Here is a 27,481-nt window from a genome sequence, read left to right as displayed (position 1 = left end):
TTGAATTTTTTTTTTACGATTTTGTTTATTATTATTGAATTTATATTGTTAATAAAAGAAAATGAATAATTTGTTTGTTTGTATTAAAGTTGTTTGGTATAATCGGTAAATTGTTGATCAGGTATTTCTTTTGCTACAGATAAAATTGTTGGTTTGATTGATTTTTTTATACGTTTTATCAACGAATCTATAATATTGTTTGATTGAGATATTTCAATATTTTGCTCGATTGGCTGATCTACCATTGTTTGTTTGGAAAGATTTGTTGATTTTTGTTTCAACATTGTCTGTTGTGTTTCATCATGAGAATCTGAAAAATCATTTGATGATGAACTTGAATCTTGTCCATTCAATGATGCTTGATCTTTACTTACTAATGATTTTTTCAATGCATACTTTTCAGTTTCGTTTTTCTTCGTTTCACTTAATTTGATTCCTGTTCCATCATATGCTTGTCTTTTTGTTCTAGCTTGTTTTTCCATCATCTTTTCTTTTAATTTTTTTGTCATATCTTTATTTCTTTTAATTTCTTTATTAATTCTTTCTATTTCCATGAAAAAATATTTTCTTTCAGCCGGTGTTAACGTAGAATGAATTTTTTCATTTTCAAATTCTTTATTTATTGTTTTTTCTTTTTCATTCAAATGTATTTCATATTTATTCAATTCATCCAATATTTTATCATTATATTCTTGATCAGTCATTTTTCTTTTAACATCTTTAAATGCATCACCTGTTATTATAGAATTTTCTAAAATAGCGATTTTTTCTTCATTTTCTTTTTTATAACGATTATTCATTTCAATATCAAGTAAAATATCTTTTCTATACTCTTCATTATACATATTTTTTGCTTCTAAATTGGCATTAAAATGTTCTAACAACTCTTGAATATCATTTTTATCTCCATAAAGAAATTCTAATTGTTTAATTTTACTTGTTAAAATCGATTCTTTTTCTTTCATATCATTAATATCTTCAATTTTTTTCAATTGTTCTTTTAATTGTGGACTATCTAATATGTTAGCTGGTATTTTTATATCATCTTCTATGTTTGTATTATTTGATGGAATTTTAGCTGTTTGATTTCCAACTGGTTTCGATGTCGATTGTGCTATGTTATCTATCAAGTTGGATGTAGTTGTTTGTTCATTTTTGACTTTTGACGCAATTGCAGTCTGATTTTCATTCGTTTGACTTACGATTGGCACCGATGTCGTTTGTTTCATTTTATCTACCAAGCTGGATGTAGTTTGTTCATTTTTGACTTTTGACGCAATTGCAGTCTGATTTTCATCCGTTTGACTTACGATTGGTTCCGATGTCGATTGTTTCTTGTCTTCAACATTGGATACATTTGTTTTCATCCTTTTTACTTTCTTTTTCCTCAAATTTCCTATTTCACTTTCATTCGTTTCTACTGGTTTTGATTTCGGTTGTTTCTGGTATGCAACACTCTGTTTGTTTTTTTTCTTTTTTGCTTCAGATGGACTTGTTGAAGATATATTTTCCAAAGTACTTTCGATGTAAATTTCTTCATTGTCTGTTTTGTAATTAGCTTTTACTTTTTTTACGTAATTGGATGTTTGTGGCATATTGGTATCTAACCCATCATTTGAAAGCATTCCCGTAAGCAATTGCATAATTTTGTCTCCTTGTTTATTTGTTGAATCTATTTTGGATTTTATCGGATCTGCCTTGATAATGGCTGATGTATCTTGGATTTTGTTTTTTTTGAAAGAATCACTTTTTGGAATTTTGGCCGCTTGATCGTTTGCTGCTTGTGAGATTTTTTCATTCATTGAATCATCGTTCAATTGTTCATTCGAATCTGTTTCTTGAGGAGATTCGGGTATTGGTTTCAACTTTGTATCTAATAATTTATTTTTAGTTTTTCCGATTTGGGCTGTTTGGTCGTTTGCTGCTTTTATTTGTTTATTCGAATCGGTTTCTTGAATAGATTCGGATTTTTGTTTTAACTTGGTATCCACTAATTTGTTTTTAGTTTTTTCAATTTTGCCTTTTTGGTCGTTTGCTGCTTTTATTTGCTTATTCGAATCTGTTTCATGATTAGATTCGGATATTTGTTTCAACTTGAAATCTAATAATTTATTTTTAGCTTTTCCGATTTTGAATTTTTGTTTGTTTGTTTGATCATTTGCTGCTTTTATTTGTTTATTTGAATCTGGATCTTGAACAGATTCGGATATTTGTTTCAACTTGGTATCTACTAATTTATTTTTAGTTTCTTCGATTTTGTCAGTTTGATCGTCACTTGTTGGCCTTTCCAAAGTCAATTCAAACTTTTGGTTAAATTCATTTCGAATCTTATTCCTGGTGTCTTTGAAATCTTTAGTCCATTTTTCCAGTTCATCAATCTTTCCGGGCTCAGGAAAATCAGAAGTTTTTATTACTTCATGGACAGCCACTTGTTGTTGATTTAAAATGTTGAGCGTTTTTGCCAAAAGTGAATCGGTGTCTTCATCTTCTGCTACTACCAAACTTTTCAACTTTCCCGGTTCTGTTGATTGAGATTGATCAACAGTATGAATATTTTCAAACTGTCGACGAGCTTGCGATCGAATCAATTCTTCTTTCTTCATTAGTTCTTCATTATTCACTTTCTTTTCTGCCCATAACCTTGTGAAAAATTTTTTACTTTTTGCTACCACACCGGTTGGTTTTTCATAATATTTTGTTCGATCTTCATTGAACTCATCCCAGAAACTCGAATTTTCTGGCTCTGCCTCGATTTGTGATATGACTTTTTTTTCAATTTTTTTCAAATCTTTTTTCGATAGTTTTACACTATCTTGTTTTTTGATCGGTTGTGCTTCTCCATTCTCATTTGTTTGTGCAGAAGCGTTTGTGAGCCATTGTTTATTGAGATTTTCAACTTCATTGTCATAAACAGCAAGAACGTATTCATTTTCATAGTATTTTTGAAATTTCTCTGCCTTGTAAGCTTCCAGTGCTTTCAATTCTGTGTTATATTCCTTTCTCCAAAATTGAACACATACGTATATCAAATACAACAATAGTCCGGCTCCTGCAGCAATTCCTAATCCTTTCCATATCCAATCTTTACCTCCACCCTCACTCTTGCTACAAGGATTGTTTGCCATGATTGGTTGACATGATTTATCAAACAATCGCCTTGTTTCTTTGTCATTGATATCGGAATAGTCTTCGTCACATTCAGACAAAACTTTTGTTTCGCATTCCAAAACATCATATACGAAACAACAAAAATTCCAACTTTCAGTGTACTGTGTGTGTTGAGAAAAAAAACATATTATGATTTGATTTGAACAATAATTATTGAATCAGCTTACATAATGTTTTAATGTTATTTTCCATTTATTAATCGCATTTATTTGACAGATTTGATATTTTTCTTCGGTCGTTTGATGATTGGACGTTCCTTTACATTTACTTGGTACACCATATACTGATTTATATGGTATCATCATTCGTTCATGTGTATTTTCATCTTGAACATTCGTAGCAACAATCATTCGAATCAAATAGAAAAATAAAAAACAACTTTGCAAATACATAAAAACATTCATTTTTTTCAAATCAAACAAAAAAAAAATTTTCAATTACAATTAATAATTTTTTGTTTTGGGATTTTTATGTATTATTTTCACTATTGTTATCGGTTTACGAATTACGAATTACGAATTTCAATTGAAATTCGAACAATCGATTTTGTTTTTCATCGAAAATCAATCATATTGTTTTCAAATCGATTTTTCTCGAACTTATCGCAACAACAAAAAATAACAAGTTTCTCGAACCATATTTTACATAATTTCATAATTCATAACAAAAGAAAACTTTGAAATTAACGTTGAAATGTTTTTTATTTTTGTTTTTGTTTATTTTTTTTGTTTATAAATTAAGTTATTGAATAAAGTTTTTTTATTATTAAATTAAAATTGTATTTGGTGTGTAACCAAAGAAATTACAAACATGTTGATAAAATTGTTTGATTAATTTTTTGGTTTTTTTTTAATTTAGTGTTGTCTCTTTGTCATTGCGATTGGGAAATGGCCGCATTCGTGTTTTTTTCCTGGACAAAACTTTTGTTTCGCATTTTAAAAACAACATCATATACGAAACAGCAGAAATTCCAACTGTCGGTGTACTGTTTGAGTAAAGGAAAAAAAAAAGAAACAAATTAGGATTCGACTTGAGGATTGATTGAATTCAACTTACATAATGTTGTAACTCCAACAGCCATTTCCCAATCACATTCAAGGCAACATTTGGTGATGAAGATAATTGAAAACGAAAAATATTTTTCATATTTTTTGTTATCTTCATAAACGCACCAAAAAAAAACACACACACCAAATTACTTACGGATTTGGGTTTTTATGTCATTCATTCCATTATTGTTATTTGAATTGAATTACGAACATTTTTTTCTTTCACGATTCGAATTACGAACATTACGATTCGAATTACGAACTTTTCAATTCGATATTGAATAGTTTTTTGTTCTTTTTTTCGAATTTTTAAACCACGAGAAATTGTTGTTGCTGTTTTTTTTCTGGAATTTGGAGCAAAAATAAAATTTGACCAAAAGTGAAACAATGAAAATTGAAGTGGAAATTTTATTTTTATTTTTAGGTAAATTGAGTTATTAAAATGAATTTTTTTTTTATTTATTATTAAAATTATTATTTGATGTAATCCAGAAATTGATGTAATCCAGGAATTTGGTGTTGATAAAATTATTTGTTTTATTGATATTTGTGAATTGATTTTCTTTTTGATTTTTTTTCAAATCTTTTTTCGGTATTTTCACATTTTCTTGCTTTTTGATTGGTTGTGCTTCTCCATTCTCACTTGTTTGTTTAGGAGCATTTGTGAAATATTGTTTATCTTGAATATCAACTTCATGGTCATAAACCGCACGAATGTATTCCTTTTCATATCTTTGCCGAAATTTCTCTGCTTTGTAAGCTTCTTTCGCAATGAATTCTGTGTTATACTCCTTTCTCCAAAAGTTAATGCATTCGTAAAACAAATACAAGAATAGTCCGACTCCTGCAGCAATTCCTAATCCTTTCCATATCCAGTCATCACCTCCATCCTCACTCTTGCCACAAGGTTTTTTCACCATGATTGGTTGACATGATTTATCAAACAATCGTCTTGTTTCTTTGTCATTGCGGTCGGAATAGTCTGGATCACATTCATACAACACTTTGGTTTCGCATTTTAAGACATCATATACTGTTTTATATGGTATCATATTTCTATCAAGTGACTTGTTATCTTGAACATTCTTTGCAACAATCATTGATGTTAATGATGACAAAAAGTTACAAACAATTTGTGAACGAAAAATCATAATAAACATTGTAATATTATCGATCACAAAAAATTGTAAAACACTCAAACATTTTGATTCTGATTTACTTTTATATTATGTTTCAAACAATAACAATTCGATAACAATTCGAACATTTTTTTTTGTTCTCTAAATCGAAATAATTTAGATCAAAAGTTAATTACATATATTTTTTAGAATTTATTAATTAGTTTTCAAAAAAAAAAAATTAAGAAATTAAAATTTTTGACTAACTAAAATCAGTAAATGGATGTTCAGGCATTTGTGTTGTTGTTGTTGTTGTTTGTAAAAATGCTTGATTCATTGATCTTTGCATTCGTTTTGACAACGAATCTGTATTGGATGATTGTGATGAAATTGTTGTTGATGATTTTGAATGACCACCACCACCACCACCATAATTTGATTTTGGTTGATAGGTTAGAACATCCCTATTTTCGACAATATCCAACAAGAAAGTTGTAAATGGAAATGAATTTGATTTTCCATATTCAGTTTTTTTCATTGATTCGGCTAATAATCTTGCTAAAAACAAATCATTTGTTTTTCTATCTATTATTGAAAAACGACTATGTGTAGGATCATAAAAATATTTTCCTTTAGTTGTAAAAAGTTCTTTGAAAAACCAAACATTATAATCGACTGGTTTATTGTATATTTTTGGTTTAATCATCGATTCATAGTAAAGAAAATCTTCTTGTTCTGCACTTATAACTGGATTTGGACCATCAACTAATTTACGTCTAAATTTTGATATAGGATATTCAGGCTTATTTGGATCGATAGATAATCTTTTTTTAAATATTTCTTTAAATTCATTTAATGTATTACGATCACTTTCACTAAGTGGTTGTTTTAAACGTTCAATTTCAGTGAATTCACTTATTATATAATATCGAAAAAATTTATGTTTTGAATTCGATGAATTAATCATTAGATGAAAATATTTTCTTTCATCATCCGTTAGTATTGGTTTAATTTCATTTGAAGTGGATTTTGAATGATGATTTTTATCCACTATCTCCTGATATAATGGTTTAAAATAATCATCTCTAAATAATATTGCCTCTTTCGTTTTGCCTTTATCTAATTTAGCTAATTTTTCAAATTCCAACATTTCTTTAAGAATCGATGATCTGTATTCTTTTTTTTCAGTACTTTGTTCGATTGCTTGACTTACAATATGTTTTTCTTCATCCGTCAATATTGGTTCAATACGATATTCTAATGGTTCAAACACTATGGATGATTCCTGTGTTTTTTTATCTTTTGTTTTGAAAATTTTTTTCCATAGTTTTTTCTTGTTGTTCATTTTAAAATCTGAATTTTTTTCCTGTTCTATACTTGTTGTTGTTGTTGTTGAATTGTTTGTTAATTTTTTTTCCAATTGTTTTCTTTGTTCATAATATTCATTTTCCAATTCATTTCGAATATCATTTTCTGTTTGTTTATTATTCATACCGAATCGTACTGTTTGTTTGGAAATTCTTTTCTGTTTTCCTTGCATATCATTTATCATTTTATTTTTTTCTTTATCAATCATTTTATTTAATAATTTTTTCTCTTGTTTATATTGTTTTCGTAATGTTTCATATTCATTTTTCATAATTTCATATTCAATTTTTTTATCATATATTGTTTGTGATAATAATTTTAATCTTTCTAATTTATTTTTATAATCATCTTTTATTATTTTCCATGTATTCAAAAATTTATCTTTTTCATTTTCAAGTTCATAATATTTATATTCAAAACCATCTGAATATGTTTTTTTTGCTATTTCCGAATATTTGTTTGTTTCATTTTCAGTTTCATTGGATGATGTTTTTTTATCGAATGAAACATTCCATAATCTTTGATGTGTTGCTATTTTTTCTATCCATGACATTTCTTTCGGTACTGATGATGATGATGATGAAAGTTCTACTATTTCATCATTTTTATCATTCAAATCAATCATTAACTGATTGATTTTATTCATCTTCTCTTCATCTTTATTGTTGATTTCTTTCATTGAATTTTTACTTACTATACTGGAATCTGATGTTTCATCACTGGATAGAATTTTTGTGACTTGATCATCTGCTGGTTTCGATGTCGATTGTTGTTCGTTTACATTGATGATTGTTGATTCTGGTTTTTTGACTTCTGGCAAATCATTTGCTTGAATTATGGTCACTTGATCATTTGCTGGTTTCGATGTCGATTTTTGCTCGTCTATTAGATTGAGATTTGATGGTTTTTCAACTTGGGACGAATCACTTGATAGAATTTCGGTCGTTTGATTTTCTACTGGTTTTGATAATGATGCTTGCTCGCTTAAAACGCTAGAGGTAGATTGTTGCTTCTTGAATTGAGATCCAACTTTTTTCAAACTTTCTTTGGTTTGACTTCCTTTTGGTTTCGATGTTGATTCGGTCCTTCTTATCATGCTGACCGGTGTTTGTGTCCTATTATCTTTGTCTGAATCACTTCTTAGGATTTTCGTTGATTCATCTTCGGTTTTTTTCGATCCATGAGTTGAGCTTTTCAACAAATTCCCTTTTTTTATTAATTTGTTATCAGATTCTTCACCAAATGTCATTTCGAACTTTTTGTCAAATTCATTTCGAAACTTATTCCTGTTGTCTTTGAAGTTTTTCGTCCATTCTTTAAGCTGATCCTTCTTTCCGGATTCAGGAATGTTTGTAGTTTTTATGGTTTCACGATAAATATCGGCCTGTTCTTGATTCAAAGTCCTGAGCATTTTTGCCATAAGAGGATCTTCGTTTATTTCTTCAATCGAACTTTCATTCCCTGTTGATATTTTGTCCAATTCTAATCGATTTTTTCGGATATTTTCATACTGTCGACGAGCTTCCGATCGGATCAGTTCTTCTCTTTTCAGTTGTTCTTCACTATTCCCATTGGAAAAAGGCCATAACCTTTTGAAATATTTTTTAGCTTTCGTCTTAAACCCGGTTGGTTGTTTATATTTGTCTGGATCTTTATTGAAATCATCCCAGAAACTCGAATCATTTTTCGAATCTGCCTCGATTTGTGAATTGATTTTCTTATTGATTTTTTTCAAATCTTTTTTCGACATTTTTGCAGTTTCTTGTTTTTTGATTGGTTGTGCTTCTCCATTCTCACTTGTTTGTTTAGGAGCATTTGTGAAATATTGTTTATCTTGAAATTCAACTTCATGGTCATAAACCGCACGAATGTATTCCTTTTCATATTTTTGTCGAAATTTCTCTGCTTTGTAAGCTTCTTTTGCAATGAATTCTGTGTTATACTCCTTTCTCCAAAATTGAATACATGAGTATAACAAATACAAGAATAGTCCGACTCCTGCACCAATTGCTAATCCTTTCCATATCCAGTCATCACCTCCATCCTTACTCTTGCTACAAGGATTGTTTGCCATGATTGGTTGACATGATTTATCAAACAATCGTCTTGTTTCTTTGTCATTTCGATCCGAATAGTCTGCGTCACATTCATACAACACTTTTGTTTCGCATTCCAAAACATCATACACGAAACAGCAGAAATTCCAACTTTCAGTGTACTGTGTTTGAGACAAAAAAAACATATTATGATTTTATTTGAAAAATTAATTATTGAATCAGCTTACATAATGTTCAAATGTTATTTTCCATTTTTTAATCGCATTTATTTGACAAATTCGATAATTTTCTTCGGTCGTTTTATGATTAGACCTTCCCGTACATCTTCTTGGTACACCATATACTGATTTATATGGTATCATAATTCGTTTATGTGGATTTTCATCTTGAACAACATTCTTGGCAACAATCATTCGTATTAAAGATAATAATAAAATGAAACTGAAAATAATATTCATTGTTTAAAAAAAAAAAAATAATCATTCGATCACCAAAATTCGTAATACAAACTAAAAACATCAATGCTTTGCTTGATTTAAATGTTTTTTTATTTTACACTATTGTTATTCTATTGTTTAATTACGTAATTAATTTTCACTTTGGAATGAATTCGAATATTTTTCAAAACAATTTACAAACAAAATTAAAAAAAAACAAGCAAGCAAACAATAAAATTAATGTTTTATTTTATCTATACGGTAATTAAATATTGTAAAACGCACACACACACACACAATGAATGTTTTATCAATTTTATTTATTTTTTTTTTAAATATCAATAAAATAAAATAAAAATAATTTTTCATTTATAATTTTTGACTATAATCAGTAAATGGATTTTCTTGCATTTCAGTGATTGTTTGTAATAATGCAAGATTCACTGATCTTTGCACTCGTTTTGTAAACGAATCCGTTTCGGATGGTTGTGATGAAGTTGATGTTGTTGATGATCTTGGTAGACCACTATATCTTGAATATTTTTCTTCGTATGTAACGGGGGTTTCATCTAACATATTGAGCGTAACGGGAACTAATGGATATTTCATTGCCTTTCTAAATTGAGAATTATTGAATGATTCAATCAATAAACTCATTAAAAACGAATTTGTCTTTTCTTTATCTAATGTATAGAAACGAACATGTGAAGGATCATAAAAATTTTCTCCTTTAATTCCATAAAGCTCTTTAAAATACCAAACATAATAATCAACTGGTTCATTGTATATTTTTGGTCTAATGACAGAAGAATAGTAAAGAAAATCTTCTTGTTCTGGACTTATAAGTGGACTTGTATCAGATACTACATTACGCCTAAAGTTGGATATAGGATATTCAGGCTTAATTGCTTCATCAGTTCCTCTAACTCTTTTTCTAAAAATATCTATAAAATTTGTTAAAGTTTCACGATCGCTTTCACTAAGATCTTTAGTTGCTGCGAAAAAATTGATTTGATTCATTATTTGAACTCGAAACAATTTATGTTCTGATTCTGATTCATTAATACTTTTCTCTATATAATATCTATCAACTCCATCAAGGAGTAGTCCAAATTTATAAATATCGTTTTCAAAATTTCCATCCACTATTTCCTGATATAATGGTTTAAAATGTTCGTCTCTAAATAATATTGCCTCTTGTGTTTTACCTTTATCTATTTTAACTAATCTTTCGAATTCTAGCATCTCTTTAAGAATCGAAGATCTGTATTGTTTTTTTTCAGAACTTCGTTCAATCGCTTGACTTACAATTAATTTTTCTTCATCAGTTAATATTGGTTCAATACGATATTCTAATGGTTCTAAATCTACATCATTTTCGTTTCCAAACTTAAATATTTTTCTTATCTTTTTTTCTATTCCAGATTTTGCTTTCTGTTCATCTTCTGGAGCTTTTGTTGATTTTATTTCTTCGATTTGTTCTTTATACTTATCAAATATTTCTTTTTTAATTTCATTTTCGGTATTTTTTCTTTTATTTTCATCTTTTCCAAACTGATCAATTTGTTTATTAATTATTTTCTGTTTTGACTTTAAATCATTTTCCATAAAATCTTTTGCGTTTTTTATTTTTTTATCCATCTCTTTTAATTCTTCAAACTGTTGTATTTCCGATCTTTCATATTCGCATGCTAAACAATGACCGTATTCAATTCCCATTTTTTTAGCTTCGGCTCGATCAGCATCATGTTCCAATAAATAATCAATTTTATCTAATCTTGTTTCCCAATATTGATAAATTTCTCCTTTTTTATCTTTTAGATCATAATATTCATATCTGATACCATTTTCATATATTTTTTCTGCTATTTCCGAATATAATGGTATTTTGCGTTCTGGTTCAGATATTTCGTTGGTGGTGGTGGTTGGAATATTTGTTGATTCTTGGTTTGTTGATATTTTTTTGTCCAACTTGTTTGATGTCGATTGTTCATCTTGTGATGAAAAGCTGGATGTTTCTTTGATCTGCGAAGAATTTGGTCGTTTCATTTCTGGACGTAGAGATTTAGTCATACTAATTACTTCATCATCATCATCATCATCAAGATGAAGAGTTGGTTTATTTTCTATCAATTGTTCCAGAATACGCATATCTTCATCAGAACCAGTCTCAAACCAACGAAATTTTTGTGCTTTGTATTTTTGCAACCACTCTTTAGTCTTTATTCGGTGTTCTCTTTTCATTTCTGCTCTATTTATTTTTCTTTCATTCTCAAGAAATTCGGACAGACTATCTGTGGATTTTCGATGTTTCATTTCTGAATTTTGAGGTTTAGTCATACTAACTATCTCATCATCATCATCATCAAAAAGAAACTTTGGTTTATTTTTTTGCAATCGTTGTAGAGTATTTAAATCTGCTTCAGAACCAGTCTCATTATAACGATTTTCTTGAATTTTGCATTTTTTTGCCCACTCTTCAAGTTCTATTTCGTGTATTTTTCTTAGTTCTGCTTTTTTTCTATCAATCTCACTTAATTGATTTTCGGAATCTTTTTTTGCGTAAGCTCCAACGTTGTTGTCTGTTTGTGGTTTTTTGACTTTTTTCTCATATTGTTCGGACGTTTGACTATCTGGACGTTGAGGTTTAGTCATACCAACTATCTCATCATCATCATCGAAAGGAAGCTTTGGTTTATTTTTTAGCATTCGGTTTAAAATAATTAAATCTGCTTCAGAACCAGTTTCATTATAACGATTTTCTCGAATTTTGTATTTTTTTGCCCACTCTTCAAGTTCTATTGCGTGTATTTTTCTTAATTCTGCTTTTTTTCTTTCAATCTCACTTAATTGATTTTCGGAATCTTTGTTTTGGTAAACTTTGACGTTGTCTGTTGATTGTTGCTCGTCTATTAAACCGAGATTTGATGGCTTTTCATCTTGGGACGAATCACTTGATAGAATTTCGGTCGTTTGACTTCCTTTTGGTTTAGATGTTGATTCGGTCCTTCTTATCATACTGACCGGTGTTTGTGTCTTTTTATCTTTGTCTGAATCACTTCTTAGGATTTTCGTTGATTCATCTTCTGTCGTTTTCGATCCATGAGTTGAACTTTTCAACAAATTCCCCTTTTTTATTAATTTGTTATCAGATTCTTCACCAAATGTCATTTCGAACTTTTTGTCAAATTCATTTCGAAACTTATTCCTGTTGTCTTTGAAGTTTTTCGTCCATTCTTTAAGCTGATCCTTCTTTCCGGATTCAGGAATGTTTGTAGTTTTTATGGTTTCACGATAAATATCAGCATGTTCTTGATTCAAAATCGGGATCATTTTTGCCAACAGTGGATCGTCCTTTATTTCTTCAATCGTACTCTCATACCCTGTTGATATTTTGTCCAATTCTAATCGATTTTTTCTGATATTTTCATACTGTCGGCGAGCTTCAAATCGGACCAGTTCTTCGCTTTTCAGTTGTTCTTCACTATTCCCTTTCGAAAAAGGCCATAAACTTTTGAAATATTTTTTAGCTTTCGTCTTAAAACCGGTTGGTTGTTTATATTGTTCTGGATCTTTATTGTAATCATCCCAGAAACTCGGATCATTTTTCGACTTTGCCTCGATTTGTGAATTGATTTTCTTTTTGATTTTTTTCAAATCTTTTTTCGGTATTTTTGCAATTTCTTGCTTTTTCATCGATTGTGCTACTCCCTTCTCACTTGTTTGTTTAGGAGCATTCGTGAAATATAGTTTATCTTGAACATCAACTTCATGATCATAAACCGCACGAATTAATTCCTTTTCATATCTTTGCCGAAATTTCTCTGCTTTGTAAGCTTCTTTTGCCATAAATTCTGTGTTATACTCCTTTCTCCAAAATTTAATACATGAGTATAACAAATACAAGAATGTTCCGACTCCTGCACCAATTGCTAATCCTTTTAATAGCCAATTATCATCATCTTTATTCTCACTCTTGTAACAAGGATCGTTTGCCATGATTGGTTGACATGATTTATCAAACAATCGTCTTGTTTCTTTATCATTGAGGTCGGAATAGTCTGGATCACATTCAGACAAAACTTTTGTTTCGCATTCCAAAACATCATATACGAAACAACAAAAATTCCAACTTTCAGTGTACTGTGTGTTTGAGACAAAAAAAAACATATTATGATTTGACTTGAGGAATAATTACTGAATCAACTTACATAATGTTTAAATGTTATTTGCCATTTTCCAATGGCATTTATTTGACAAATTCGATATTTGTCGTCGGTCGTTTGAATATCATATCTCCCTATACATCTTTTTGGTACACCATATACTGTTTTATATGGTATCATATTATTATCAAGTGATTTTTTATCTTGAACATTATTAGCGACAATCATTTGAATGAAATAATAACAAAATAAAATAGTATTTTTCTTCATAAACATAATAGTAGTATTCATATAATCTCGTTCACCAAAAAAAAATTACAAAAAATAAAATAAATGTTTTTTTTCCATTCTGATTATGATTTTTATATGTTTTTGTTTTCACTATTGTTATTGGATTTCAATTACGAATTACGAATTACGAATTTCAAACATTTTGTTTTTCCAATTGAATAGTTATTTTTTTCTCGAATTTTTTCTTAAAGTTTACAACAACAACAATTTTACAATTTTCCAAAAAAAAAAAAATTCTTGAAATGTTTGTTATTAAAAAAAAACTGTACATCATGAATATTATTCAATGTATGTTGAACATATAATATGGTATATTCGAAATTTCAATAATCATTTTTTTTCACTAATGCAAAACCATCGGTTATAATCATATATGATGGAATTAAAATTATCATTTTCTTTAATCATTTTGGATAAAATTTAAATAATAATAATTTTGAAACAAATCTTTAACCAAAGCCCATTTAATTTTTTATAATAGAACTTTGAATGGCATTGAATTTTATAACGACGCACATTTGCTTGAATGTAAAAACAAAAACGACGCATATTTGCTACTGCGGGCTCAAAATAAAGAACTCAAACGACGCACATATGCGTCGCTGGTAGCGAACGTGTTAATATGAATTTTATTTATTTTATCTTCGGTAATCAATATTGTAAAATACACACACACACAATGAATTTTATGAATTTTATTTTAATTTTAATTTTATTATTTTAAATAAATAAATAACAAATTTTTTAATTTATAATTGTTGACTATAATCAGTAAATTGATTTCCTGAAATTTGTGTTGCTGTTTGTAAAATTGCTTGATTAACTGATCTTTGCATTCGTTTTGACAACGAACCAGTATTGGATGATTTTGATGATATTGTTGATGTTCTTGGAAGACCACTATATCTTGAGTATTTTTCTTCGGATGGTACGGCCGTAATTTCTAACGTATTGAGCATTATGTTTAATAATGGACTAGGATTTGGCAATTTTTTTTGAAAATTATTATATGATTCAAGCGCTAAATTCATTAAAAGCATATTTGTCTTTCCAGTTTCTAATGTAGAGAATCGATTATGTGAAGGATCATAAAAATATTTTCCTTTAGTTGCATAAAGCTCTTTTAAAAACCAAACATAATAATCGACTGGTTCATTGTATATTTTTGGTCTAATGACAGAAGCATAGTAAAGAAAATCTTCTTGTTCTGCACTTATAAGTGGATTTTGACCAAGTACTACTTTTCTTCTAAAGTTGGATATTGGATATTCAGGTTTATCTGGTTCATCAGATAATCTTTTTTTAAAAATATCTAAAAATTTTGTTAAAGTTTTACGATCGCTTTCACTTAGATTTCTAGTTGCTGAAAAGTGATTGATTTCATTCATTATTTGTGCTCGATAACCTTTATGTTCTGATTTCGATTCATTAATACTTTTCTCTATATAATATTTATACGTTCCATCCATGAGTAGTCCAAATTTATAAATATCGTTTTGAAAATTTCCATCCACTATATCCTGATATAATGGTTTAAAATATTCATCTCTAAATAATATTGCCTCTTTTGTTTTGCTAATATCTAATTTAGCTAATCTTTCGAATTCAATCATCTCTTTAAGAATCGATGATCTGTATTCATTTTTTTCAGAACTTTGATCAATCGCTTGACTTACAATAAACTTTTCTTCATTCGTTAATATTGGTTCAATACGATATTCTAATGGTTCTAAATCTACTTCATTTTTGTTTCCAAATCTAAATAATTTTTTAATCTTTTTTCCTAAACCAGATTTCGCTTTCTGTTCATCTTCTGGAGCATTTTCTGATTTAAATTGTTCGATTTGCTCTTTATACTTTTCAAATAATTCTTTTTTAATATCTTTTTCGGTATTTTTTCTTTTATTTTCATCTTTTCCAAATCGATTAATTTGTTTATTAATTCTTTTCTTTTTTGACTTCAAATCATCTTTCATTATATCTTTTGCTTTTATTATTCTTTCATCCATCTCTGTTAGTTCTTCTTTCTTTTCTTTTTCGCATCTTTTATGTTCGCATGCTAAACAATGATCGTACTCAATTCCCAAATTTGCAGCTTCTTCTCGATCAGCATCCCGTTCCATCAAATATTCAACTTTTGCTAATCTTGTTTCCCAATATTGATAAATTTCTTCTCTTTTATCTTTGAGATCATAATATTCATATCTGATACCATTTTCGTATATTTTCTCTGCTATTTCCGAGTATATTGGTATTTTGTTTTCTGGTTCAGAAATTTCGGTGGTGGTGGTGGTGGCGGTGGTTGAAATATTTTTTGATTTTTGTTTCGTTTCTATTTTTTTGTACAGCGAAATTTTTTGTCGTTTCATTTCTGGACGTAGAGGTTGAGTCATATTAATTATTTCATCATCATCATCATCATCATCAAAAGGAAGAAATGGTTTATTAAATCGCCATTCTTCTAGATTATTGTAATCTTCATCAGAACCAGTCTCCTTAAAACGTTTCCGTAGAGCTTTGTATTCTTTTTGCCATTCTTTAAGGTTCATTGCATGTATTCTTTTTATTTCTGCTCTTTTTCTTTTTGCTTCATTTATATAAACTTGCTCATTTTCGTTTTGGCAAACTCTTTGCTGTTCTTGTAATATTGTTTGTCGTTGTTGCTGTTGTCTTGATCTTTGCTGTTGTTGTAATATTGTTTGTCGTTGTTGCTGTTGTCTTGATCTTTGCTGTTGTTGTGATGTTGGTTGTTCTTGTCGTTGTAGAGGAGTAGTCATATCAATTATTTCATTACCTTCATCATCATAAAGCCGTGGTTTATTAAGTTCCAATTGTTTTAGAATACGGTAATCTTTATCAGAACGAGTCTCATTATAACGTTTTTTTTGTTCATTGTATTGTTTATTCCACTTTTTAAGCGCCCTTTTATATTCTTCTCTAATTCTTGCTTTTGTTCTTTCTTCATCCCTCTTAAGCAACTGTTTTTTTAATTCTGATGTCTTCGGATTTTCTATTAAAAATGGACGTAAATTTTCATCGTGCATTATCTCTGGTCTATTATCTATACGTTCTAACTCTAGTGCGTCGATTTCTTCCTGTGTAGTAGCATTTTGCTTTTTAATCTCATATTTTTCATCATGCTGCTTAGTTAATTTTGCAAGTTCTTTCCATAATTTTTTTTGTTCACTAAATAATTCATCATAGTATTGATCATCGGAATCTTTTTTTGCGTAAGCTCCAACGTTGTCTGTTTGTGGATTTTCGGTTTCAGTCAAATGTTCATTCGTTTGAATTTCTGGTTTTTCGGCTTTTTTCTCATATTGTTCGGTCGTTTGACTTTCTGTGAATTTTTGTTGTTGTTGTTGTTTTAATTTTGAATGCATCGGTTTGTTTATTATAAATGGAAAAGAATTATCATCAAATTTTAAATCTGGTTTGGTATTTATACGTTCCAATTCTAGTGCGTCGATTTCTTCCTGTGAAGTAGCATTTTGCTTTTTTATCTCATATTCTTCATAATGCTGTCTCGATAATTTTTGATATTCATCGTATACTTTTTTTTCTGGTCTTAAATTTTCATCCAATTGATTTTTGGAATCTTTTTTTGCGTAAGCTCCAACGTTGTCTGTTTGTGGATTTTCGGTTTCAGTCAAATGTTCATTCGTTTGAATTTCTGGTTTTTCGTCTTGTGGTGAATCATTTGATGAAATTTTTGCTTCTTCCAGGGCTTTTCTTATTTTATCAGCTTTCCTTTTCTTTTCCGCTTCAGCTATCTCTCTTGCCTCATCTTCTTTCCTTTTCTTTTCGGCCTCAGCTTGCTGTCTTGCTTCATCTTCTTTCCTTTTCTTTTCCGCTTCTGCTTTCTTTTTTGCTTCATCTTCTTTCCTTTTCTTTTCGGCCTCAGCTTGCTGTCTTGCTTCATCTTCTTTCCTTTTCTTTTCGGCCTCAGCTTGCTGTCTTGCTTCATCTTCTTTCCTTTTCTTTTCGGCCTCAGCTTGCTGTCTTGCTTCATCTTCTTTCCTTTTCTTTTCCGCTTCTGCTTTCTGTCTTGCTTCATCTTCTTTCCTTTTCTTTTCGGCCTCAGCTTGCTGTCTTGCTTCATCTTCTTTCCTTTTCTTTTCCGCTTCTGCTTTCTGTCTTGCTTCATCTTCTTTCCTTTTCTTTTCCGCTTCTGCTTTCTGTCTTGCTTCATCTTCTTTCCTTTTCTTTTCGGCCTCAGCTTGCTGTCTTGCTTCATCTTCTTTCCTTTTCTTTTCCGCTTCTGCTTTCTGTCTTGCTTCATCTTCTTTCCTTTTCTTTTCCGCTTCTGCTTTCTGTCTTGCTTCATCTTCTTTCCTTTTCTTTTCGGCCTCAGCTTGCTGTCTTGCTTCATCTTCTTTCCTTTTCTTTTCCGCTTCTGCTTTCTGTCTTGCTTCATCTTCTTTCCTTTTCTTTTCCGCTTCTGCTTTCTTTTTTGTTTCATCTTCTTTCCTTTTCTTTTCGGCCTCAGCTTGCTGTCTTGCTTCATCTTCTTTCCTTTTCTTTTCGGCCTCAGCTTGCTGTCTTGCTTCATCTTCTTTCCTTTTCTTTTCCGCTTTTGCTTCATCTTCTTTCCTTTTCTTTTCGGCCTCAGCTTGCTGTCTTGCTTCATCTTCTTTCCTTTTCTTTTCCGCTTCTGCTTCATCTTCTTTCCTTTTCTTTTCGGCCTCAGCTTGCTGTCTTGCTTCATCTTCTTTCCTTTTCTTTTCCGCTTCTGCTTTCTTTTTTGCTTCATCTTCTTTCCTTTTCTTTTCGGCCTCAGCTTGCTGTCTTGCTTCATCTTCTTTCCTTTTCTTTTCCGCTTCTGCTTTCTTTTTTGCTTCATCTTCTTTCCTTTTCTTTTCGGCCTCAGCTTGCTGTCTTGCTTCATCTTCTTTCCTTTTCTTTTCCGCTTCTGCTTTCTTTTTTGCTTCATCTTCTTTCCTTTTCTTTTCGGCCTCAGCTTGCTGTCTTGCTTCATCTTCTTTCCTTTTCTTTTCCGCTTCTGCTTTCTCTATTGCTTCATCGTTGATTGTTGTTGATTGTGGCTTTTTGTCTTGGGACGAATCCCTTGCTGGAATCATGGAGCTATGAACATCTCCTGGTTTTGATAATGATGCTTGCTCGCTTAAAACGCTAGAGGTAGATTGTTGCTTCTTGAATTGAGATCCAACTTTTTTCAGACTTTCGTTCGTTTGACTTCCTTTTGGTTTCGATGTTGATTCTGTCCTTCTTATCATACTGACCGGTGTTTGTGTCTTATTATCTTTGTATGAATTCCTTCTTAGGATTTTCGTTGATTCATCTTCGGTTGTTTTCGATCCATGCGTTGAGCTTTTCAACCAATTCCTATTTTTTATTAATTTGTTATCAGATTCTTCTCTAAATTTCGTTTCGAACTTTTTGTCAAATTCATTTCGTAACCTATTCCTTGTGTCTTTGAAATTTTTCGTGTATATTTCCAGTTGATCCATTGATCCAGATTCCGGAAAGTCTGTAGTTTTTATGGTTTCACGATAAACATCGACCAGTTCTTGATTCAAAGTCCTGAGCGTTTTTGCCAAAAGAAGATCGTCGTTTATTTCTTCAATCGAACTTTCATTTCCTGTTGATATTTTGTCCAATTCTAATCGATTTTTTCGGATATTTTCATACTGTCGACGAGCTTCCGATCGGATCAGTTCTTCTCTTTTCAGTTGTTCTTCACTATTCCCTTTCGAAAAAGGCCATAACCTTTTGAAATATTTTTTAGCTTTCGCCTTCACACCGGTTGGTTGTACGTAATATTTTTCTGGATCTTCATGGAATTCATCCCAGAAACTCGGATCATTTTTCGAATCTGTCTCGATTTGTGAATTGATTTTCTTTTTGATTTTTTTCAAATCTTTTTGCGGTATTTTCACATTTTCTTGCTTTTTGATTGGTTGTGCTTCTCCATTCTCACTTGTTTGTTTAGGAGCATTCGTGAAATATTGTTTATCTTGAATATCAACTTCATGGTCATAAACCGCACGAATGTATTCCTTTTCATATTTTTGTCGAAATTTCTCTGCCTTGTAAGCTTCTTTTGCAATTAATTTTGGGTTATACTCATTTCTCCAAAAGTTGATACAGTCGTATAACAAACCCAAAAATAGTCCGACTCCTGCAGCAATTCCTAATCCTTTCCATATCCAATCACCACCTCCACCCTCACTCTTGCTACAAGGTTTGTTTGCCATGATTGGTTGACATGATTTATCAAACAATCGTCTTGTTTCTTTGTCATTGCTGTCGGAATAGTCTGCGTCACATTCATACAACACTTTGGTTTCGCATTTCAAGACATCATATACGAAACAGCAAAAATTCCAACTCTCGGTGTACTGTGTTTGAAACAAAACAAAAATATTAGATTTGACTTGGAGAATAATTATTGAATCAGCTTACATAATGTTGTAATTCAATTTTCCATTTCTCAATCGCATTCATTTGACAAGTTCGATAATTTTCTTCGGTCGTTTGAAGATCGGACGTTCCTTTGCATTTGCTTGGTACACCATATACTGTTTTATATGGTATCATATTTCTATCAAGTGACTTTTTATCTTGAACATTCTCAGCAACTATCATTTGAATGAAATAGCAAAATAAAAGTGTATGCTTCATAAACATAATAGTATTCATAAATTCACATTCACCAAAATTACAAAAATAAAATAAACATTTTTTTTTCCATTTTGATTCTGATTTTTATATGTTTTTCATTCCACTATTGTTATTGGATTTCAATTACGAACAATTTTAACAATTGAATTTCAAACATTTGTTTTCAAATTGAATTCGATATTGAATAGTATTTTTTTTTCTCGAATTTATTTTTTATTTTTTTTTCTAAAACTAAAGTTTTTCAAGTTTACAAAAACAACAACAACAAAAACGACCTAAAAAAAAAGAAATTTGTTGAGAAAAGTTATTCGTTTTTTTTTAAATTATTATTTTTTCAAATGATCACTAGAAAAAAAAATGAGTAAAATTCAAGCTAATTTCTATATTGATTAATTATATTGATTTTATTTTAAAATTAATTTATATCAATGAAAATAAAAATAAAAATAATTTTCCATTTAAAATTGTTTGCCATAATCAGTAAATGGATGTTCAGATATTTGTGTTGCTGTTTGTAAAAATGCTTGATTCACTGATCTTTGCACACGTTTTGTCAACGAATCTGTATTGGATGATTGTGAAGAAGATAATGATGATGATTTTGATTGATCACCATACTTTGATTGTTGTTGATTGGATGGCAGGTCCGTATTTTCTGCAATATTTATCGCTACGGTTGGTATTTGGCTTGAAATAGATCTTCTATATCTATTGCGTGCTGAATGAGATACTGATTCCGAAAGTAATTTTTTTAATAACGAATTGTTCTCTTCTGTATTTACCGTAGCAAATCGATTATGTGATGGATCATAAAAATATTTACCCTTAGTTGTATAAAGCTCTTTGAAAAACCAAACATAATAATCGACTGGTCTATTGTATATTTTTGGTTTAATCATAGCTTCATAGTACAGAAAATCTTCTTGTTCTGCACTTATAACTGGATTTGGACCTTCTAAGAATTTACGCCTAAATTTAGATATAGGATATTCAGGAATTTTTTTATCATCAGATAATCTTTTTTTGAATATTTCAATAAATTCACTTAAATCATTACGATTATTTTCTGTAAGAGGTATTGATCGCTCGATTTCTTCGATTTCGTTTAGTATATAAACTCGATAATTTTCTTGCTCTGATTGAGAGGTATCAATCATTTGATGTAAATAATCTCTGTCCTCATTAGTCAAGATTGGTTTAATTTCACTCTTATCGGATTGAAGATTTTCATTCAATAATTGTTTGTGTAAAGGTTTGACATAGTCGTCTCTGAATAGTATGGCCTCTTTCGTTTTCTCTTTATCATTTGCAGCTGCACTCTGAAGTTCCAACATTTTTTGAAGAACCGAAGTTCTGTATTCTTTATTTACAGAACTTGGTTTGATTCCTTGTTTTAGAGTGTCTATTTCTTTATCGGTTAATATTGGTTCAATACGATAATCTAATTCATCTAAGACGGGTTTAATTGTTTTTTTGTCTTTTGATTTGAAAATATTCATAAGCTTTTTTCCTATACCAGATTTTCCCTCCAAATCATTTTTAATTGCATTCTCTGTTTTTTCTCTACCGTCTTCTCCAAAACTTTCAATTTGTTCCAAAATTCCTGTCTCTTTTGCCTTGATTTCCTTTTCCATTTGTTTTTTTGCTTCTTTTATTTTATCATCTATTTCGTCCTCTTGATCCAAAAATTCACTTTTATTTTTTTTATATTCTTTTTCGAGAGCATTGTACTCATCCTTTTTCATTTTATCTGTTTTTTTTAGTTGTTCCAAATCGTATAATTTGTCTTTATAATCTGCCTTTCGAATTTCCCATGAATTCACAAGATTTTGCTTTTCATCCACTAGATCATAATATGGATATTTGAATCCATCTTCGTATGCTTTTTTTGCTATTTCCGAATATATTGATCTTTTGATTCCTGGTTCAGTTGTTTTGGTGGTGGTTGGAAAATTCGATGATTTTAGGTTCGTTGTTGTTTTTTTGCTCAATGATTTTTTTCTTTGTCTCAATGGTAAAGATGAAGGTTCAGTCATACTATCTCGATTATCTGAATTTTTGGATTTATTTGTTAATTTTTGTTGTTGTTGCTGTTGTCTTGATCTTTGCTGTTGTTGTGATATTGGTTGTTCTTGTCGTTGTGGAGGTTTAGTCATATCAATTATTTCATCATCTTCATCATCAGAAAGCGTTGGTTTATTAAGTTCCAATTGTTTTAGAATACGGTAATCTTTATCAGAACGAGTCTCTTTATAACGTTTTTTTTGTTCATTGTATTGTTTATTCCACTTTTTAAGCGCCCTTTTATATTCTTCTCTAATTCTTGCTTTTGTTCTTTCTTTATCCCTCTTAAGCAACTGTTTTTTTAATTCTGATGTCTTCGGATTTTCTATTAAAAATGGACGTAAATTTTCATCGTGCAATATCTCTGGTCTATTATCTATACGTTCTAACTCAAGTGCGTCGATTTCTTCCTGTGAAGTAGCCTTTTGCTTTTTTATCTCATATTTTTCATCATGCTGCTTCGCTAGATAAAAAAATCGTCTTTTTAGTTCTTCCAGACTTTCTGATTGTTCCGATGTCGATTGTTTAATATTAGATAAAGCGCTAGCTTTTGACTCATGTGATGAATCATTTGATGAAATTTTGGATATTTGTTGATTTTCGACTTTTTCTTGTTGAGCTAATTTTTGTTGTCGTTGATGTTGTCTTGATCTTTGCTGTTCTTGTGATATTGTTTGTTGTTGTTGATGTTGTCTTGAACTTTGCTGTTGTTGAGCTAATTTTTGTTGTTGTTGATGTTGTCTTGAACTTTGCTGTTGTTGAGCTAATTTTTGTTGTTGTTGATGTTGTCTTGATCTTTGCTGTTCTTGTAATATTGTTTGCCGTTGTTGCTGTTGTCTTGATCTTTGCTGTTGTTGTGATATTGGTTGTTCTTGTCGTTGTAGAGGAGTAGTCATATCAATTATTTCATTACCTTCATCATCATAAAGCCGTGGTTTATTAAGTTCCAATTGTTTTAGAATACGGTAATCTTCATCAGAACGAGTCTCATTATAACGTTTTTCTTGTTTATTGTATTGTTTAAGCCACTTTTTAAGCGCTTTTTCATATTCTTCTTTGATTCTTGCCCATTCGCTTTCTTCTTCTCTTTCTTTTTGCTTCTTAAGCCACTGTTTTTTTAATTCTGATGTCTTCGGATTTTCTATTAAAATTGGAAGAACATCATCATCAAAAATTATTTCGGGTCTTGTATCTATACGTTCTAACTCTAGTGCGTCGATTTCTTGCTGTGTAGTAGCATTTTGCTTTTTTAATCTCATATTTTTCATCATGCTGCTTAGTTAATTTTGCAAGTTCTTCCATTATTTTTTTTGTGCACTAAATAATTCATCATAGTATTGATCATCGGAATCTTTTTTGGGTAAGCTCCAGCGTTATCAGTCGAAAGTTCTTCCTGACTTTCTGATTGTTTCGATGTCAATTCCTGATTTTCAACTGTTTGTTGTTCCGATGTCGATTGTTTAATATTAGATAAAGCGCTAGCTTTTGACTCATGTGATGAATCATTTGATGAAATTTTGGATATTTGTTGATTTTCGACTTTTTCTTGTTGAGCTAATTTTTGTTGTCGTTGATGTTGTCTTGATCTTTGCTGTTCTTGTGATATTGTTTGTTGTTGTTGATGTTGTCTTGATCTTTGCTGTTCTTGTGATATTGTTTGTTGTTGTTGATGTTGTCTTGAACTTTGCTGTTGTTGAGCTAATTTTTGTTGTTGTTGATGTTGTCTTGAACTTTGCTGTTGTTGAGCTAATTTTTGTTGTTGTTGATGTTGTCTTGATCTTTGCTGTTCTTGTAATATTGTTTGCCGTTGTTGCTGTTGTCTTGATCTTTGCTGTTGTTGTGATATTGGTTGTTCTTGTCGTTGTAGAGGAGTAGTCATATCAATTATTTCATTACCTTCATCATCATAAAGCCGTGGTTTATTAAGTTCCAATTGTTTTAGAATACGGTAATCTTCATCAGAACGAGTCTCATTATAACGTTTTTCTTGTTTATCGTATTGTTTAAGCCACTTTTTAAGCGCTTTTTCATATTCTTCTTTGATTCTTGCCCATTCTCTTTCTTCTTCTCTTTCTTTTTGCTTCTTAAGCCACTGTTTTTTTAATTCTGATGTCTTCGGATTTTCTATTAAAATTGGAAGAACATCATCATCAAAAATTATTTCGGGTCTTGTATCTATACGTTCTAACTCTAGTGCGTCGATTTCTTGCTGTGTAGTAGCATTTTGCTTTTTAATCTCATATTTTTCATCATGCTGCTTAGTTAATTTTGCAAGTTCTTCCCCTATTTTTTTTTGTGCACTAAATAATTCATCATAGTATTGATCATCGGAATCTTTTTTTGGGTAAGCTCCAGCGTTATCAGTCGAAAGTTCTTCCTGACTTTCTGATTGTTTCGATGTCAATTCCTGATTTTCAACTGTTTGTTTCATTTTTTGTTGTGCTAATCTTTGTTGTTCAGCGAATTTTTCTTTTTCTAATTGTTCAATGTTCGAATTTCTCTCCGAAATCACGATCGCTTCATTTTCTGATGGCTTTGATTGAGGTTCCTGCACAAATACCTTGCTGACTACTGCTTTTGGCTTTTCTTTTTGGGACGAATCACTTGCTCGGAATTATGGTGCCTTGATTATAAGCTGGTTTCGATGTCGATTCTTGCTCGTTTAAAACGCTGACTATTGATGGTGATTTTTTGTCTTGATGTGAATCACTTGCTGTAATTATGGTGCTTCGATCATGTGCTGATTTTAGCGGCGATTGTTGCGCGTTGACATCGCTGACAGTTGTTGATGGTGGTTTTGGTGTCGATTCATTTACAACGTTGACAGTTGAATCTGGTTTTTTAACTTGATGCGAATCACTGGATAGAATTTTGGTGACTTGATCATCTGCTGGTTTTGTTATCGATTGTTGATCGTCTATTAGGTTGAGATTTGATGGCTTTTTGACTATCTGCGAATCACTAGATTCAATTTTGGTGACTTGTTCATCTGCTGGTTTGGTTATCGATTGTTGATCTTTTAAATCGCTGACTGTTGATTCTGGCTTTTTAACTTGATGCGAATCACTTGCTGGAATTATTGTGCTTCGATCATCTGCTGGTTTCGATGTTGATTGTTGTTCGTCTATTAAGCTGAGATTTGATGGCTTTTCAACTTGGGGCGAATCACTTGATAGAATTTCGGTCGTTTTACTTTCTGCTGGTTTCGATGTTGATTCTGTCCTTATCATGCTGACCGGTGTTTGTGCCTTTTTATCTTTGTCTGAATCACTTCTTAAGATTTTCGTTGGTTCATCTTCTGCTTTTTTCGATCCATGCGTTGAGCTTCTCAACCAATTCCCATTTTTTCTTGATCCTTTATCAGATTCTCCAATTGTAGTCCCTCCCAATGTCATTTCAAACTTTTTGTCAAATTCATTTCGAAATTTATTCCTTGTGTCTATAAAGTTTTTCGACCATTCTTTCAGCTGATCCTCATTTCCGGATTCAGGAAAGTCTGTATTTTTTATTGTTTCACGATAAACATCGAGATGTTCTTGATTCAAAGTCGGGATCATTTTTGCCAAAATTGGATCGTCCTTTATTTCTTCAATCGTACTTTCCTGCCCTGTTGATATTTTGTCCAATTCTAATCGATTTTTTCGGATATTTTCATACTGTCGACGAGCTTCCGATCGGATCAGTTCTTCTCTTTTCAGTTGTTCTTCACTATTGCCCGTTCGAAAAAGGCCATAACCTTTTGAAATATTTTTTAGCTTTCGCCTTAAACCCGGTTGGTTGTTTATATTTGTCTGGATCTTTATCGAAATCATCCCAGAAACTCGGATTATTTTTCGAATCTGCCTCGATTTGTGAATTGATTTTCGTATTGATTTTTTCCAAATCTTTTTTCGGTATTTTCACATTTTCTTGCTTTTTGATTAGTTGTGCTTCTCCATTCTCACTTGTTTGTTTAGGAGCATTCGTGATATATTGTTTATCTTGAAATTCAACTTCATGGTCATAAACCGCACGAATGAATTCCTTTTCATATTTTTGTTGAAATTTTTCTGCTTTGTAAGCTTTTTTTGCCATTAATTCTGTGTTATACTCCTTTCTCCAAAATTGAGCACAGTCGTATATCAAACCCAACAATGCTCCGACTCCTGCACCAATTGCTAATCCTTTCCATATCCAGTCACCACCTCCACCCTCACTCTTGCTACAAGGATTGTTTGCCATGATTGGTTGACATGATTTATCAAACAATCGTCTTGTTTCTTTGTCATTGCGGTCGGAATAGTCTGGATCACATTCATACAACACTTTGGTTTCGCATTTTAGGACATCATATACGAAACAGCAGAAATTCCAACTTTCTGTGTACTGTGTTTAAGAAAAAAAAACATTATGATTTGACTTGAGGAATAATTATTGAATCAACTTACATAATCTTTAAATGTTATTTGCCATTTCTCAATGGCATTTATTTGACAAATTCGATATTTGTCGTCGGTCGTTTCGATGATCATATTTCCCTCTACACTTTACTTGGTATACCATATACTGTTTTATATGGTATCATATTACTATCAAGTGATTTTTTATCATGAACATTATTAGCGACAATCAGTTGAATGAAATAGCAAAATAAAATAGTATTCTTCATAAACATAATAGTATTCATATATTCTCATTCACCAAAATCACAAAAAATAAAATAAACATTTTTTCTCTGACTCCGATTTTATATGTTTTTCATTTCACTATTGTTATTGAATTCTATTTCGAGCTTTCAACAATTGAATTTTTTTCTTCTATCGAACATTAAATTTATAATCGTAATCGTTTGCTATTAGCGATTGAGATCAGAGAGAAAAAAAAAAAATCTTAAACCACAGCTTATGGAATTTTTTTCAACAATGTAACAATCAATTCAACAATCAACAACGGGCTCAAATTAAAGCGCCTATAGTTAATATATGTTCTATAAAAAGAACGTTGTTTGAATTCTAATTTTGAAAGAAAATTATCGTCAAAAGTAAACTCTATATTGATTACTAATAAACAAACTCTAATGGCAATATATTTTTTTTCTTCTTCAAATTTTTTAATTTTTCCTGATTCTGATTTTAATGT

At 30.5% G+C, this 27,481-nt stretch overlaps 6 protein-coding genes and 1 long non-coding RNA gene across 8 annotated transcripts; all 7 read right to left on the bottom strand.

The window, feature by feature from the left end:
- Nucleotides 1-43: 43 nt before the first annotated feature.
- Nucleotides 44-3,593, bottom strand: LOC113791607 (uncharacterized). The gene is made up of 2 exons (XM_075822070.1): nucleotides 3,336-3,593; nucleotides 44-3,269 (listed from the first exon to the last, which is right to left on the bottom strand). The coding sequence occupies exons 1-2, from the start codon at nucleotides 3,570-3,572 to the stop codon at nucleotides 84-86; spliced, it is 3,423 nt and encodes a 1,140-aa protein (XP_075678185.1). The 5' UTR covers nucleotides 3,573-3,593; the 3' UTR covers nucleotides 44-83.
- Nucleotides 3,594-3,850: 257 nt separating this feature from the next.
- Nucleotides 3,851-4,381, bottom strand: LOC142645569 (uncharacterized). The gene is made up of 2 exons (XR_012846676.1): nucleotides 4,225-4,381; nucleotides 3,851-4,153 (listed from the first exon to the last, which is right to left on the bottom strand). It is a non-coding gene; the product is annotated as an uncharacterized LOC142645569 (long non-coding RNA).
- Nucleotides 4,382-5,528: 1,147 nt separating this feature from the next.
- LOC113791606 (uncharacterized) lies at nucleotides 5,529-9,254 on the bottom strand. The gene is made up of 2 exons (XM_075822069.1): nucleotides 8,988-9,254; nucleotides 5,529-8,921 (listed from the first exon to the last, which is right to left on the bottom strand). Exons 1-2 carry the CDS (start codon nucleotides 9,216-9,218, stop codon nucleotides 5,598-5,600), a joined length of 3,555 nt encoding a protein of 1,184 aa, XP_075678184.1. The 5' UTR covers nucleotides 9,219-9,254; the 3' UTR covers nucleotides 5,529-5,597.
- A 242-nt stretch (nucleotides 9,255-9,496) lies between these two features.
- LOC113791605 (uncharacterized) lies at nucleotides 9,497-13,685 on the bottom strand. The gene is made up of 2 exons (XM_075822068.1): nucleotides 13,409-13,685; nucleotides 9,497-13,340 (listed from the first exon to the last, which is right to left on the bottom strand). Exons 1-2 carry the CDS (start codon nucleotides 13,652-13,654, stop codon nucleotides 9,567-9,569), a joined length of 4,020 nt encoding a protein of 1,339 aa, XP_075678183.1. The 5' UTR covers nucleotides 13,655-13,685; the 3' UTR covers nucleotides 9,497-9,566.
- A 718-nt stretch (nucleotides 13,686-14,403) lies between these two features.
- On the bottom strand, nucleotides 14,404-20,355 carry LOC142645600 (uncharacterized). The gene is made up of 2 exons (XM_075822186.1): nucleotides 20,081-20,355; nucleotides 14,404-20,016 (listed from the first exon to the last, which is right to left on the bottom strand). Exons 1-2 carry the CDS (start codon nucleotides 20,315-20,317, stop codon nucleotides 14,404-14,406), a joined length of 5,850 nt encoding a protein of 1,949 aa, XP_075678301.1. The 5' UTR covers nucleotides 20,318-20,355.
- Nucleotides 20,356-20,756: 401 nt separating this feature from the next.
- LOC142645588 (uncharacterized) lies at nucleotides 20,757-23,627 on the bottom strand. Its single transcript, XM_075822148.1, has one exon. The coding sequence runs from the start codon at nucleotides 23,620-23,622 to the stop codon at nucleotides 20,758-20,760; it is 2,865 nt and encodes a 954-aa protein (XP_075678263.1). The 5' UTR covers nucleotides 23,623-23,627; the 3' UTR covers nucleotide 20,757.
- LOC142645589 (uncharacterized) lies at nucleotides 23,519-26,903 on the bottom strand. 2 transcript variants are annotated; one of them, XM_075822150.1, is made up of 2 exons: nucleotides 26,791-26,900; nucleotides 23,519-26,728 (listed from the first exon to the last, which is right to left on the bottom strand). In XM_075822150.1, the coding sequence occupies exon 2, from the start codon at nucleotides 24,792-24,794 to the stop codon at nucleotides 23,640-23,642; it is 1,155 nt and encodes a 384-aa protein (XP_075678265.1). In that variant the 5' UTR covers nucleotides 24,795-26,728; nucleotides 26,791-26,900; the 3' UTR covers nucleotides 23,519-23,639. The 2 variants fall into 2 exon arrangements, with proteins under 2 accessions (XP_075678265.1, XP_075678264.1); XM_075822149.1 differs by having other exon boundaries at nucleotides 24,792-26,728; nucleotides 26,791-26,903.
- Nucleotides 26,904-27,481: the final 578 nt, after the last annotated feature.

Source organism: Dermatophagoides pteronyssinus, unplaced genomic scaffold, assembly GCF_027571235.1.
Source record: "Dermatophagoides pteronyssinus isolate colony J.1.1.1.1 unplaced genomic scaffold, Derpt_VIB-CSIC_2022.12 sq0015, whole genome shotgun sequence".
In the NCBI taxonomy this organism is placed as follows: Eukaryota; Metazoa; Arthropoda; class Arachnida; order Sarcoptiformes; family Pyroglyphidae; genus Dermatophagoides; species Dermatophagoides pteronyssinus.
This window is presented reverse-complemented; position numbering and strand designations above follow the sequence as displayed.